General features: G+C 41.5%; 1 protein-coding gene across 1 annotated transcript in view; it reads right to left on the bottom strand.

The window, feature by feature from the left end:
- prkag2.L (protein kinase, AMP-activated, gamma 2 non-catalytic subunit L homeolog) overlaps positions 1 to 14405 on the bottom strand; it is a 211480-nt gene that overhangs the window by 129154 nt on the left and 67921 nt on the right. Inside the window, 1 exon segment of the mRNA NM_001366430.1 lies at positions 13091 to 13367. Coding sequence (NP_001353359.1) covers positions 13091 to 13367 — 277 coding nt within the window.

Below are 14405 nucleotides of genomic sequence, written 5' to 3' on the forward strand. Positions count from 1 at the left end.
TCAGTCACTCTTTACTGCTGTACTGCAAGCTGAAGTGATATCCCCTCCCTTTCCCCCCAGCATCTTAACAACAGAACAATGGGAAGGTAACCAGATAGCAGCTCCCTAACACAAGATTACAGCTGCCTGGTAGATCTAAGAACAACACTCAATAGTAAAATCTATGTCCCACTGAGACACGGTCTAAACCATCACGCATCAACATCATTCGGACGCCCATTGACTTTAATGACGGCATCAAAATTCACGCATTTCGCACATCTCTTGCTGTTTCACGAATTTCGCAGGAAATTCGCAAATTTTTCGGCAAAGCGAAACAGGACAAATTCACCCATCACTACTTGAGTTATCACCTATGCGGGCTGGAGCAGGGAGGGGGGACTATGTAGGGTAGGGGGTAGTGGGTTTTATTATATGGGGGGGTTGAATTCTCCTTTAACCCCAGACATGCCAATAAGGTCAATGTGAAAAAAAAAAATTTTTTAGAGCACTACATTAACCCCAGACATTCCAGTCTGGCCACTGTAGGAAATTGATTCAGTGCACTACATTAACCCTAGATATTCGAGTAAGGCTACTGTAGGAAATTGATTGAGAGCACTACATTAACCCCAGACATTCCATAAGACCACTCTAAAACTGATTTAGGGCACTACATTAAGCCCGGCCATGCCAATAAGGCCACTGCAGAAAATTGATTCAGAACATGACAATAGCCCCAGATGTGACTGTAAGGCCACTGTAGAAAATTGATTCATGGTACTAATTTAACCCTAGACATTCCAGTAATGCTACGTAGGAAATTGATTCAGAGCACTACATTAACCCTAGACATTCCAGTAAGGCCACTGTAGGAAATTGATTGAGAGCACTACATTAACCCCAGACATTCCAAGCCAATCCATAAGGCCACTGTAAAACTGATTCAGGGCACTACATTAAGCCCAGCCATGTCTATAAGGTCACTGCAGAAAATTTATTTAGAGCACTACATTAACCTCAGACATGCCAGTAAGGCCATTGTAGGAAATGGTTCAGAGCACTACATTAACCTCAAACATGCCAGTAAGGCCACTGTAGAAAACTGATTCAGAGCACTACATTAACCTCAGACATGCCAGTAAGGCCACTGTAGAAAACTGATTCAGAGCACTACATTAACCTCAGACATGCCAGTAAGGCCATTGTAGGAAACTGATTCAGAGCACTACATTAACCTCAGACATGCCAGTAAGGCCACTGTAGAAAACTGATTCAGAGCACTACATTAACCTCAGACATGCCAGTAAGGCCACTGTAGGAAACTGATTCAGAGCACTACATTAACCTCAGACATGCCAGTAAGGCCACTGTAAAACTGATTAAGGGCACTACATTAAGCACAGCCATGCCTATAATGCCACTGCAGAAAATTGTTTTAGAGCACGGCATAAGCCCCAGATGTGACTGTAAGGCCACTGTACAAATTTGATTCAGGGCATTCTTCAGACATACAGTACCAATAAAGCTACTTTAGAAAACTGATTTAGAGCACTATGTTAACCCAAGTTATATTCATAATGTCACTGTAGGAAATTGATTCAGAGCACTACATTAACCCCAGGCATGCCAGAAAGGCCACTGCAGTAAACGGAATCAGAGTATTGGATTAATCATAACCATAATAATAAGATGTATAATGAACATTTATTAACTGAAGAAACGGTATTCAGAACACAGCACTAACCACAGACCTGCCAATCACTGCAGAAACTAGAATCTGATCATCTTATTAACCACAGAAATGACAGGGAGATTACTACAGCAACTAGATTTGGAGCATTACTCATAACCTCGGGCATGCCAAAGACATATCTCCCAACTGTCCTGTTTTTCGCGGGACAGTCCAGATTTTTACAGCTCAACCTGCAGTCCCGGATTGTTACAGAAATGTCCCGATTTCTCTTTGATCTCCTGCAAGGAACAGCCAGAAAAAGATACAAAGTTTCTAAAACTCAATTAGCTTTTGGCAGAGAGCCCAGAATAGTGGAAGCAGCGTCTGCATCCGTCATGTTGCGTCGGACCAACGATGTGACACCATCCGACATTTGTATATCTTACCTTACTTCCGTTGCATAAGACTTGACACCTGCGTTTTTGTGCAGCGCGTCGGATCACACAGAAAACACCCGTATAGTCCTACCCTTAGAAATGTATCTCTTTCTGGCTGTTCAGTGCAGGAGATCAAGGAGAAAGTTGGGACATTTCAGTAACAATCCGGGCGAAACACGGGACAGTTGGGAGGTATGGGTTTAATCTCTGATTATTTCAGTGTCAGGACATGATTTAAAGGAGAAGGAAATTGTACTTTTTGGGTGCAAGGAAATTCAATATCCAGGGTAGTTTTAATATTTCAGTGTCAGGACATGATTTAAAGGACAAGGAAATTGTACTTTTTGGGTGCAAGGGCGCTACTATACAGTCAAAACATTACGTACTTGTCCGGGGTGGCATAAGGGATACCCTGGAGCAGGGAGGAAGGAGCAAGATGGCAGTGGCATTCAGCAGGGGGTGGGGGTAACGCTGGCGACAGTTTTGGGGTAATTGTCAGTAACTCCTTGCCTGCCAATTAAATTCACCAAGAAAATTTATTTATTAAAATCCTAATTTTCTGATTATTTTTTTAAATAAAAAGAGTCCGACCAAACTAGAATCCATGATTTACCCATATTTATCAATAAAAAAATCCATGAAAAAAAAATCAGATCGAGAAAAACCATGACTTTTTCAGATTGTCTTGTGACATTGTCCGACTTTTTCAGACTGTTACACAAAAATTTAATATTTTACGTCTGAAAAGTACCAATTTTTCAGGAAATCGGTGGAAAAGCCCAAAATGTTTGTATTATCGTATGAAATCCAGCGCAGACAATAATATCTTCAAACTGCAAATAGGACCTCTGCCATCTACTTCTACAGGACCTCAACAGGTTGAAGATGGTGTATTTTCGGATTTGGACTTTTTGCAGTCTCAGGGTATAATAAGTCTCAATTTTTTGGAGTTTTTAGCATTCAGACCTAGGTTCCAGGTTTAAAGGGAAAGTAAAGTCTAAAATAGAACAAGGCTAGAAATGCTGTATTTTGTATTTTCATTAAAGAAAGTAAAAATAGGATTTTAATTATTTTGACTTTACATGCCCTTTAAGGTTACGCTACAACTACAGACTCAGCAATGTGGTTTTCCCCAAAGCAAGAGAAGAACCGGACGAAGACAGGGTTAAAGTTGTACAAAAGGCAACTTTGAAAGGCACATTCCTTCGACACTTGTTGTTGACAGTAGCTAAGTCAGTTCAGACATAATGATATCCCTGTGAAAAGCTATTGTTCCTTCCAGTGGATGTTTACAAGATGGATTAATAGATTTATAATACACAAGAGCAATGAATATCCTTTAAACTGTATCTTTATAAACGGTGTTTAGTGATGTCATTTCTGTCACATGACTCACTGAAACTTGTGTTGGGGTTGAGGCTGGAGGGAGGAGCCATTAGAGGGGGGTTGTGCATGGGGAAGGAGGCTGGGGGGCCCCCTGATACGGCAACCTGGTGGGCCCCAGACCCCCCAGTCCAACGCGGGCCTCATATAAAGCTTAGATAAAAGTATAAAGGATTATTATATTGTATAACTTATTTATTTAAAGAACATATATCAAGTGCTGGCCACCCCTAATTTCTATAATTTCGACCCTACCGTTCTGCATTGTCAGGGGACCCTCTAACCCAAGTCCTGCCTCTGGAACCCCAGCATTAGAATGCCAATATCACAAATTAACAGGGGGCACACAGACCTTGTTACTAGATTAATAGACTCATTCTAAGCAATAAAAGCCCCTGGATTTAATATAAGTTCATATTCCCCCCTACAGCACTGCTGCACTGTATGCGCTTATGTCCTTTCTTGGATAATTTAATAACACTGGGAAGGATACAAGGTACTGGCAAGGGGCCCAGAATGTCTCTCTCTGTGTTATGACTGAGGGAGGCTCGTAACCGCCTATTATCCAATCCAAGCAGCACTCGTCCCTTAAAGTGGAAATGTCACCACAAGGAAACTAAAACTATATTTTTTTTTTAATGTAACTTTGAAGTTGCTTACGTTGGGACCCGGGAGGTAGGGGCATATCTGCAGTTGCATTTGAAGTTGCTTACGTTGGGACCCGGGAGGTAGGGGCATATCTGCAGTTGCGTGGGAGCTGCCATGCTGCTTACTCGGCAGAGTGAAAAGGAAATATCTTTCATCAGAAATAAACAAATGTGTGCCATGCTGCAATTATTTGAAGGGCATGTAAAGGCAAAAAAATAAAATCCAATTTTTACTACTCTTTAATGAAAAAGAGACCTATATCCAATATACTTTAATTAAAAAATGTGTACCGTTTTTATAAGAAACCTGACTGTATGCAGTGAAATTCTCCCTTCATTTACTGCTGTGGATAGGAATTGTCAGACGGTCCCTAACTGCTCTGCAGGGAAACAATCATACTTATGAACAGCAGAGGGAGCCCCCGCCTTACTTCCCAGCCAAGCAGCTTCGTTTGTTTCCCTGTAGAGCAGTCGGCGACTGTGTCCCTTTAGGGCAGAGACACACAGTCAGATTCCGGCACATTAGTCTATATGCGACAAATCTCCTCTTCTTTGGGGCAACTCATGTCCCAAACTGCCTCCCCTGCCTCACGAAGCAACTTCGGCCAACTCGATCCGAGTGCAATCCCACCGGCGATTAACATTCTAGCCCGTGAGAAGGCAGGGGAAGGTAGTTCGGGGAGTTCGGGGAGATCGCCCGGAAGAAGAGATTTGTCACAGAGCGACTGATCTCCCCCTTTACTGTTTCCAACTCCAGCTGCAGGGACAAAGATCACGGAGCCAGATTTATAAAGATAAACTGGGATTCTATTTGGAGGATTATTTTGCTGTAACCACTGGTTCTGCAGAGTTGGAGAAAGTTTGTATTAAACAAAACAAAAACTATAAAATCCACATTAGATTACATGACAACACAGGACCCAGTGCAGTCTGTATATTCTGATTATTAATCAGTCTTGTTGTATCGGCTTCTGGCAGATATTATTTGAATTGTGCTGTTTTGATGATTTATTACGTTCCCTAAGCAGCACAGACCACACTGAGCATGTGCACAGTCTTGGTCTTGCAAAGATGTTTAACAAAGTTACAAGAAGTTGACCCCCTGTGGCCAACTTTGAAAGCATAAATCATTTGTTTGATTAGGCTTGTGGTGCAGTAAGTTCATGTTTATGTTTAGTATAGAAAATACAACATTTCTTATTCTATTTTAGACTTTACTTCACCTTTAAAGATAGGTAGGTGTGTGTTCTGGCTCTGTTAGGGGGAGCTAGAATTTTATTAGGGGCAACACAGCGGCTGGTGCATCATACACACGTCTAGCTGGTAGAGTTTTCCCCCCGGTACCCTGGGGAGCCAGTCCAACTCTGCTAGGGGTTAATATGATTCATATGACATTGGCCCATGCAAGGACTGACGGCAGAGGATTTATTGGTGATTTCTACTTGTGAGTATCATAAAAATCAGTTGCAACTTTGATGATATATAAATGACGTCCTTACGCAAAAAGTCCATATGGATTAGTCTCAAGGCGCCCATTTATCACTGGGATATCTCATCACATTCTTCATGCTCGGGCGGCTGTACATCCATGCATCAAACACTAACTCCCAGGCAAGCTGCTTTATATTCTTAAGCTGCACCACCACCTGCTGCTCAAAATTCATAACTGCAATATTTTATACACAGTACACGTTTGGGAATCAGTATCCATTATTAAGCCTTTGTGAATTAAGAAAAATATAGGATACTAATAATTTGAATGACTCGCTCAAGTGCTTGTGTATGTCTAAGGATATAAGAAGCTACCCCTTGACTTGTAGATTGGGCCCCTGTGCTACTAAAGTGCCCTATTTAAGACTCCACATGAATTAATTGGTGTCTGAGACATTTGTCTTGGGCAGGGGCACAAGGCAGGGATGCCCTCTAAACCCCCTACTTTTTCACACTGGCCATAGAGCCCTTAGTGACCTTTACATATAAGCCTGCAGATCAGAGACTTGCAATTTGGGGGGGGGGGAGAAGAGCAGAAATCCCTGTATGTAGATGATGTTTTTTTGTCTATAGGATACTGGGCAGCCCCTAGTGACCCGTCTTTGGCTAGTTAAACAATTTGGGGAGATGTTGGGTTACAAGCTAATTGGCAAACGTCTAGCCTTTTGCTAGACACATACCCTACCCACATCAACCCCCTAAGCAGTTAGGATGTGTGCAGGTATTTCAGTATCTGGGAATGTAGGTCAGTATAAGTTCAGAGAACTGAACATTGGCCCAGTAATACAGCTAAGTGCTAAACTTGTGAACTGGTTGGGCCTCCCAATAATGGGTGTAATATGGTGTAATCCAACTCTCTGACCATGACCAACCGTTGCTCTGGGCAAAGCACATTAAATACTTTTTGTATGATACCAGTTGTATGATAACCAAGGACACCAGGTAAAAAAAAGGGCAGTGTCTCATATCTACTCTATGCTAAACACAAAACTGGGCAACCCTTTGGCACAATGCTACACAAAATTATATATATATATACACACAACATCTCGACTCTGATGACTGGGTCAATCTCACCAACTCATACCTACAGTACCTTCTGTAATTGGTAGTAGTGATATTACATGCTTTCTGGACCTGTCTGCTGATGGATAAGTTCTGGGGAACAGTGGTAACCATTCTAGTACAGACCCTTGGTATTCCTACTGTACATCCCCCAGAGGTGATGCCTCTGGGACTCATGCAACTTCTATATTTTTATAGAAAATATAGAAAACAGTTATCCTCGAAGCTGCCTACTGCACCACTTTAAAATGTTGGAAATCTCTAACAAACAAGGCTCTTCCCCTCTACAAGATGACCTGTATGAGCAAAGGGTGCCCAGACAAATTGGAAAAAAAATCTGGGGCCCATGGACAGATGAGTTTGGCACATCTACACCCCCTGACAGTGTCTTCCAAGATACTAAAAACCTGTGTTCTGATACATATTGATGCCTACCCCACAACCTGCCCCTCCTCTTTCTTTCTCCATTTCTACACTTGTTTATCGTAAAAAACTGTTTGATCATCTGCTGGTTGTCCTGGTTGCCCCCAGTAACCCTACAAAGATTGGATTGGCTCATACACGCAAAACCAATGTAATGTAACTCTGATGTGACTGATTCTGTTTGCTAATGATGAAATAAGATCAGTGAATTTAAATATGGGATAGCAGGTGTAGTAGGGAGAGATGGTGCCTATAGTAACAGTGGAAAATAGTCTCTGGGAAGGGAGTGTGACTGTGGGATTGCAGGTATAGTAGGGAGAGATGGTGCCTATAGTAACAGTGGGATAATAGTCTCTGGGAAGGGAGTGTGACTGTGGGATAGCAGGTATAGTAGGGAGAGATGGTGCCTATAGTAATAGTGGGATAATAGTCTCTGGGAAGGGAGTGTGACTGTGGGATAGCAGGTATAGTAGGCAGAGATGGTGCCTATAGTAACAGTGGGATAATAGTCTCTGGGAAGGGAGTGTGACTGTGGGATAGCAGGTATAGTAGGGAGAGATGGTGCCTATAGTAACAGTGGGATAATAGTCTCTGGGAAGGGAGTGTGACTGTGGGATAGCAGGTATAGTAGGGAGAGATGGTGCCTATAGTAACAGTGGGATAATAGTCTCTGGGAAGGGAGTGTGATTGTGGGATAGCAGGTATAGTAGGGAGAGGTGGTGACTATAGTAACAGTGGGATAATAGTCTCTAGGAAAGGGAGTGTGACTGTGGGATAGCAGGTATAGTAGGGAGAGATGGTGCCTATAGTAACAGTGGGATAATAGTCTCTGGGAAGGGAGTGTGACTGTGGGATAGCAGGTATAGTAGGGAGAGATGGTGTCTATAGTAACAGTGGATAATAGTCTCTGGGAAGGGAGTGTGACTGTGGGATAGCAGGTATAGTAGGGAGAGATGGTGACTATAGTAACAGTGGGATAATAGTCTCTAGGAAAGGGAGTGTGACTGTGGGATAGCAGGTATAGTAGGGAGAGATGGTGTCTATAGTAACAGTGGGATAATAGTCTCTGGGAAGGGAGTGTGACTGTGGGATAACAGGTATAGTAGGGAGAGATGGTGCCTATAGTAACAGTGGGATAATAGTCTCTGGGAAGGGAGTGTGACTGTGGGATAGCAGGTATAGTAGGGAGAAATGGTGACTACCCATTGCAACAGTCCTGCTTTGCTTTATGGCTTCTAGATTATAGCTAGACTCTCAGCTACAAAGCTAAGCTGCAATGGCTAGGATATTTAGAGCTCATTTGAAATGCCATTTATTAAAAGTGAAATATTTAATAAAGGGGAGCTTTGGGATTATAATATACAGTATGTGCTTTATTGGTTCAACTCATTTAATCCTACTGTGAATTTAAAGCTGTAAATCCTTAATAAAGTTGAATCCGTTTATATCAAGTATCGGATAAACAAGAGGAATTTACTGTACTTTCCAAAGATTTGTGCCACCCTCCCGCTGTGACTTTATTCTCCTTAGCCCTGTCTGTAATCTCTCATATCAATAACGTCTCCGAGCGGGACTAAACCAGTCTGAGCAGCAACAGTGCAGACTCCATGGACCACTAATTGGGATTCGGCTGAATCCACAAATCTTACGTGAAAGATTTGGCCAAATACAGAACCGAATCCAAATCCTAATTTGCATATGCAAATTAGGGACAGGAATGGAAAAAGTGGAAAAAAACTATTTTTACGTCATTGTATTGTGACGAATAGTCATGTGATTCCCCTTCCCACCCCTAATTTACATATGCAAATTAGCATTCGGATTTGGTTCCGCCAGGCACAAGGATTCTGCTGAATCCAAATCCTCCTGAAAAACGCTGAATTCTGGCCGAATCGCGAACGGAATCCTGGATTCGGTGCATCCCAAGTGTAAACTAATACATTCCTTTTGAACATTGGAACTTATATTGATACTTAGCAAAAAATAGTGCTGAAAGCCAAATTTTAACACAACCACAATATAGTAAGTCCAATAGAAATAGCAAAAATCATAAAGGAGAGGATATACAGTTGGGGTGAACTATACAGTTCACTCCAGTCTATAGGTGCATGTATATAGACCAACCGGAAAATGTTCCTCCAAAAAATTTAGGGATGCACCGAATCCAGGATCCGGTTCGGGATTCGGCCTTTTTCCGCATGATTCGGATTCGGCCGAATCCTTCTGCCTGGCCGAACCGAACCCTAATTTGCATATGCAAACTAGGGGTGTGGAGGGGAATCGTGTGACTTTTTGTCACAAAACAAGGAAGTAAAAAATGTTCCCCTTCCCACCCCTAATTTGCATATGCAAATTAGGATTCGGTTCGGTATTCGGCCAAATCTTTCACAAAGGATTTGGGGGTTCGGCCGAATCCAAAATAGTGGATTCGGTGCATCCCTAAAAAAAATTCAGTAAAAAAGTACTATTAGGACATTACAAGTAAAGGCCTAACTCGTTTTGTGCCTGTTGTTGCCTCCACTTGTAATGTCCTAATAAATGTTCTTGTCATTTTAACAAATTTTTCTTCATTTTTTGGAGGAAAACTAATTTTTGCGGTTGTCTTATATTGATACTGACAATTTACTAGAAAGGACCCCCCCCCGAAGGCAGCTCCATTATAAATAACTAATATTAGGGCAGGAGTATGACCTTATAAGGGAATTTAAAAAAACATGAAGAAAAACATATAAAAAGACTACATTTTACCAAATTTAGCTATAAAAATGATCAGTTTGAGAACCGTGTCTCTTTAAGGTGAGAGTGTTAGTAAAATAGTCCCAAATCAGCAGAATTTTAGGACTGACCTCCTTTGTTGTGTCCTGCGGCCTGAGCTGCTCACTGACAAAAGGACACGGGACTCTAAATAACCACTTTCCCATTGGAGCCTGTGAGTGGTATCCCGGGGCCCCGCCTGAACAGCTGTTCTACTCTCTACTGGTATAAACAGCTTGGGAGGAATGTGTTCGCAGGACACTACATTCACATGGGGTTTAGGTGCTGCCGGTCTGTATTATGTGCTGAACTGCTGACCCAGCAAAATAAAGCCCTGCCACCATCTTTTTTGACTTGGCCTACACAGATACAGACCTTCTTCAAGCAGATGTCTGGAGACTTCAGAGAAGCCAGCCCTTTTCCAGCTTAGACCCCATTAACCACAATGCCTTGTATGCTTCTTTGCAGTTCTGTTACTCAGCTGGCTTCTGCTACATTGTTTCTACAGTCAGAACCAGCAGTGCAGAAAATAGCACAAGACAGTAGTGGTGTGCGGGTCAAGAAATTCGTGACCTGTCCCCGACCCTAATCCTCCTAATCTGCACCCGGCCCGCCGTTCCCCCTTTATTTATAGATCCACACCCGCCTTGTAGTGACATCACAAAAGAGGGCAGGCACAAGTCTATAAATTTAGGGGCCGGAAGCCGGCAGTGCTCGTTCGTGGGCGGGGAGAGCAGGAGAAGATTTTGTGCAGGAGTTGGCCCAAACCCAACCGACCCACTGGTCCCGCTGGTTTTGGGCTGGTCCGCACATCACTACAAAACAGATACCAACTGTTGTAAAGTGGTACTGCGATTCTTTGAACCACATCATTCTCCCCCAAAGTGTCGCCCAGAATTCAGTGAATTTATTATCCTTTAGACAGCATTGATGTGTTCAGGCAGTGCTTTAAAGAGATTGTTATCGAGTCACATCTGACCCTGCCCCACTAACGGCCTGATTATAACAAGCATCACTTTCATGTCGAGTCATACTTCCCCTTTAAATAAAAAAAATACCAGACTTCGGTCAATTTCATTTCTGCATTTTCTGTTACTGCTGTAGAACTCCCCTTAAGAGCTACTTATGTATTTAGGAAAAAAGGAAGTAGGAATATAACAGCACAGGGGGTGAGGGAAATGTTGTGCAAACTGGCTTTTAGCCATAGGAATTTACTTTTAAATGGGTGGTTCACCTTTAAATTAACTTTTAATATGAAGTAGAGAATGATGTAGTGAGACAATGTGCAACTGGTTTTCATTTTTAATTCTTTGTGGTGTTTGAGTTATTTAGCTTTTTATTCAGCAGCTCTCCAGTTTGCAATTTCAGCCGTCTGTCTGCTAGGGTCCGTTAACCTCCTCTTGAAAGTTGGAAAGTGTCAGAAAATGAAGGCAAATAATTCAAAAACTATAAAAAAAAAAAAGAAGAAAAAGTGAAGGCTAATTGAAACATTGCTTAGAATTAGCCATTCTATAACATACTATGGCTAATTCTAAGCAACTTTTCAATTGGCCTTAATTTTTCCTTTTTATCACTTTTGAATTATTTGCCCTTTTCTTCGGATTCTTTCCAGTTTTCAAATGGGGGTCACTGACCCACATCTAAAAAACAATATTACTTTTCTATTCAGGCCTCTACAATTTATATTGCAGTCTTTTAGTCAAATCAGTGCATGGTTGCTAGGGGAATTTGGACCCTAGGAACCAGATTGCTGAAATTGCAAACTGGAGAGGTGCTGAATAAAAAGCTAAATAACTAAAAAAAACACAAATAATACAAAATTAAAACCATTTGCAAATTATCTCAGAATATCACTCTCTACAACATACTAAAACTTAATTTGAAAGTGAGCAACCCCTTTAAGGGGACTATTTTAAAGCTCCAGGGTCAGGTACCTCCTGTGGCTATGGCATGTATTCTTATACCAGCGCAGAACAAGTTCTGAGCCCAACTATTCTTTCCTTGTACCAATAACATGTTATGGAGAGCAGTGCCCCTGTGATGGTCCCTAGTGCAGGTATGGGACCTGTTATCCAGAATGCTCGAGCCCTGGGGTTTCCGGATAACCAATCTTTCTGTAATTTGGATTTTCACCCCTTAAGTCTACTAGAAAATCATGTAAACATGAATTAAACCCAATAGGCTGGTTTTGCTTCCAATGAGGATTAATTATATCTCAGTTGGGATCAAGTACAATCTACTGTTTTATTATTACAGAGAAAAAGGAAATCGTTTTTAAAAATGTGAATTATTTGGAGTGTATGGGAGACGGGCATTCCGTAATTTGGAGCTTTCTGGATAGCGGGTTTCCGGATAACGGATCCCAAACTTGTACTGATATATGCGTGTAGCTCACTACACAACACACATCTTTACTGAAATGATTAAACAGGATTAAACTAGGCCAAAGCGGCTCCGCTATCAATTACTGCATGGCAGGTATCCCAGACCTGGAATAGTATAGAGAGGCCTGGCCTTTCTCTGAGCACTGTGATTCCCCGGCTTCTAAATTACACTAAATGCAAAATAATAAGCCATTGTATCTACCGAAGTTACAGAAGAGATCTGAGAATTATTCAGTATAAAAATAAAAACTGGGTAAATAGATAGGCTGTGCAAAATAAAAAATGTATCTAATATAGTTAGTTAGGCAAAAATGTAATGTATAAAGGCTGGAGTGACTGAATGTGTAACATAATAGCCAGAACACTACTTCCTGCTTTTCAGCTCTCTTGCTTTCCACTGATTGGTTACCAAGCAGTAACCAATCAGTGACTTGAGGGGGGGGGGCACATGGGTCATAACTGTTGCTTTTGAATCTGAGCTGAATGCTGAGGATCAATTGCAAATTCACTGAACAGTTATGTCCCATGTGGGCCCCCTTATAGTCACTGACTAACTCAGAGTTATAGAGCTGCAAAGCAGGAAGTAGTGTTCTGGCTATTATGTTAGACATCCAGTCACTCCAGCCTTTATACATTACATTTTTGGCTAACTAACTCTATTAAAAACATTTTTTATTTTGCACAGTCTATATATTTACACAGTTTTTATTTGTACACTGAACTGTTCCTTTAATTGATGCAGTGCTGAATCCATAGATCATGCTAAGATTACATTGTTCTGTCGAGGTCACAGAGGAACACCCCCTTCTAGTAGTGCTCTGCAACAAAGCCTTGACTATGTCCCTCACTTACCTTTCCTTGACCTTGTGAAGAATCGGATGCCCCCAGGTGAGGTAGATGGGTTGGGAGAAGGAGAATCTTTGGAGGAAGATCTGAAGATGCCGCTGAAGCTCATCCGACGCGGGGAGCGAGGGGGGGACTCCTGATATGGGAAGGGAAAGACGGTCTTGGGAGAGCCAGGGCTGTACTTGGTTTTTACCGGGGCTGATAATGGACTCGACGGCCGGTTTTGGAGGCCTCGGGGGAAAAAGCTTTTGGAAGGACTCCCAGTGCTGCAAGGCTCCTCTGCCTGTAAATTACAGAGATTGCCGTTAGTTTTATGTATTGCACCTGTTATACAGAGAGCTCGGGACCTGGGGTTTTCCGGGTGAGGATCCCCATACCTTTAGTCTAATAAAAAATCATGTAAACAGTATATAAACCCAATAGGATTGTTTTGACTTCAATAAGGATTAATTATATCTTGGTTGGGATCAAGTACAAGCTGCTGTTTTATTATTACAGGTATGGGACTTCTTATCCAGAATGCTTGTAACCTAGGGTTTTCCGGATAACAGATCTTCCGGTAATGTGGATCTTCATACCTTTAGTCTACTAGAAATCATTTTAACATTAAATAAACCCAATAGGCTGGTTTTGCTTCCAATAAGGATTAATTATATCTTAGTTGGGATCAAGTACAAGCGACTGTTTTATTATTACAGAGAAAAAGGAAATCAAATTTACAAATTTGGATTATTTGAATAATATGGAGTCTATGGAAGACGGTCTTCTCGTAATTTGGAGCTTTCTGGATAATGGGTTTCTGGATAATGGATCCCATGCCTGCACTGAAAAAAAAATGGAAATCGGTTTTATAAATTGGAATTATCTGATTACAATGCAGTCTATGAGAGATGAGCCTTCCACAATTTGAAACTTTCTGGATAACAGGTTACCCACACCCATAGGGTAATATCCATCTCAGTATCTGTTATGTTTTGGGTAGCCGAGGATGAGTAGAGTATAACAATGCTTTATTAGCAGGCTCATGCAGGCATTACACAACAGTAACTTTCACTTTTAAGATGTCAGGACGTATGCACAGCATAAGTCTGAGCACAGTGACATCTATAGGCCATTTGTATAAACACCACAGTATCTGTACAGGACACAAGGATACTTTATTGAAAATACAAAATATAAACTCGTTACAGTGTATTGAAATTAGATTTAACCAAGACTACTCTATAAAATAAAAGAATTTACAACAAACACATAATAATGATAATTCCAAAAGTTTCACAGTTTTGCTTTCCCTTTTTATCTTTGTTTTTATGAAGGGCCT

This window comes from Xenopus laevis, chromosome 6L (assembly GCF_017654675.1).
Source record: "Xenopus laevis strain J_2021 chromosome 6L, Xenopus_laevis_v10.1, whole genome shotgun sequence".
Classification (NCBI taxonomy): domain Eukaryota; kingdom Metazoa; phylum Chordata; class Amphibia; order Anura; family Pipidae; genus Xenopus; species Xenopus laevis.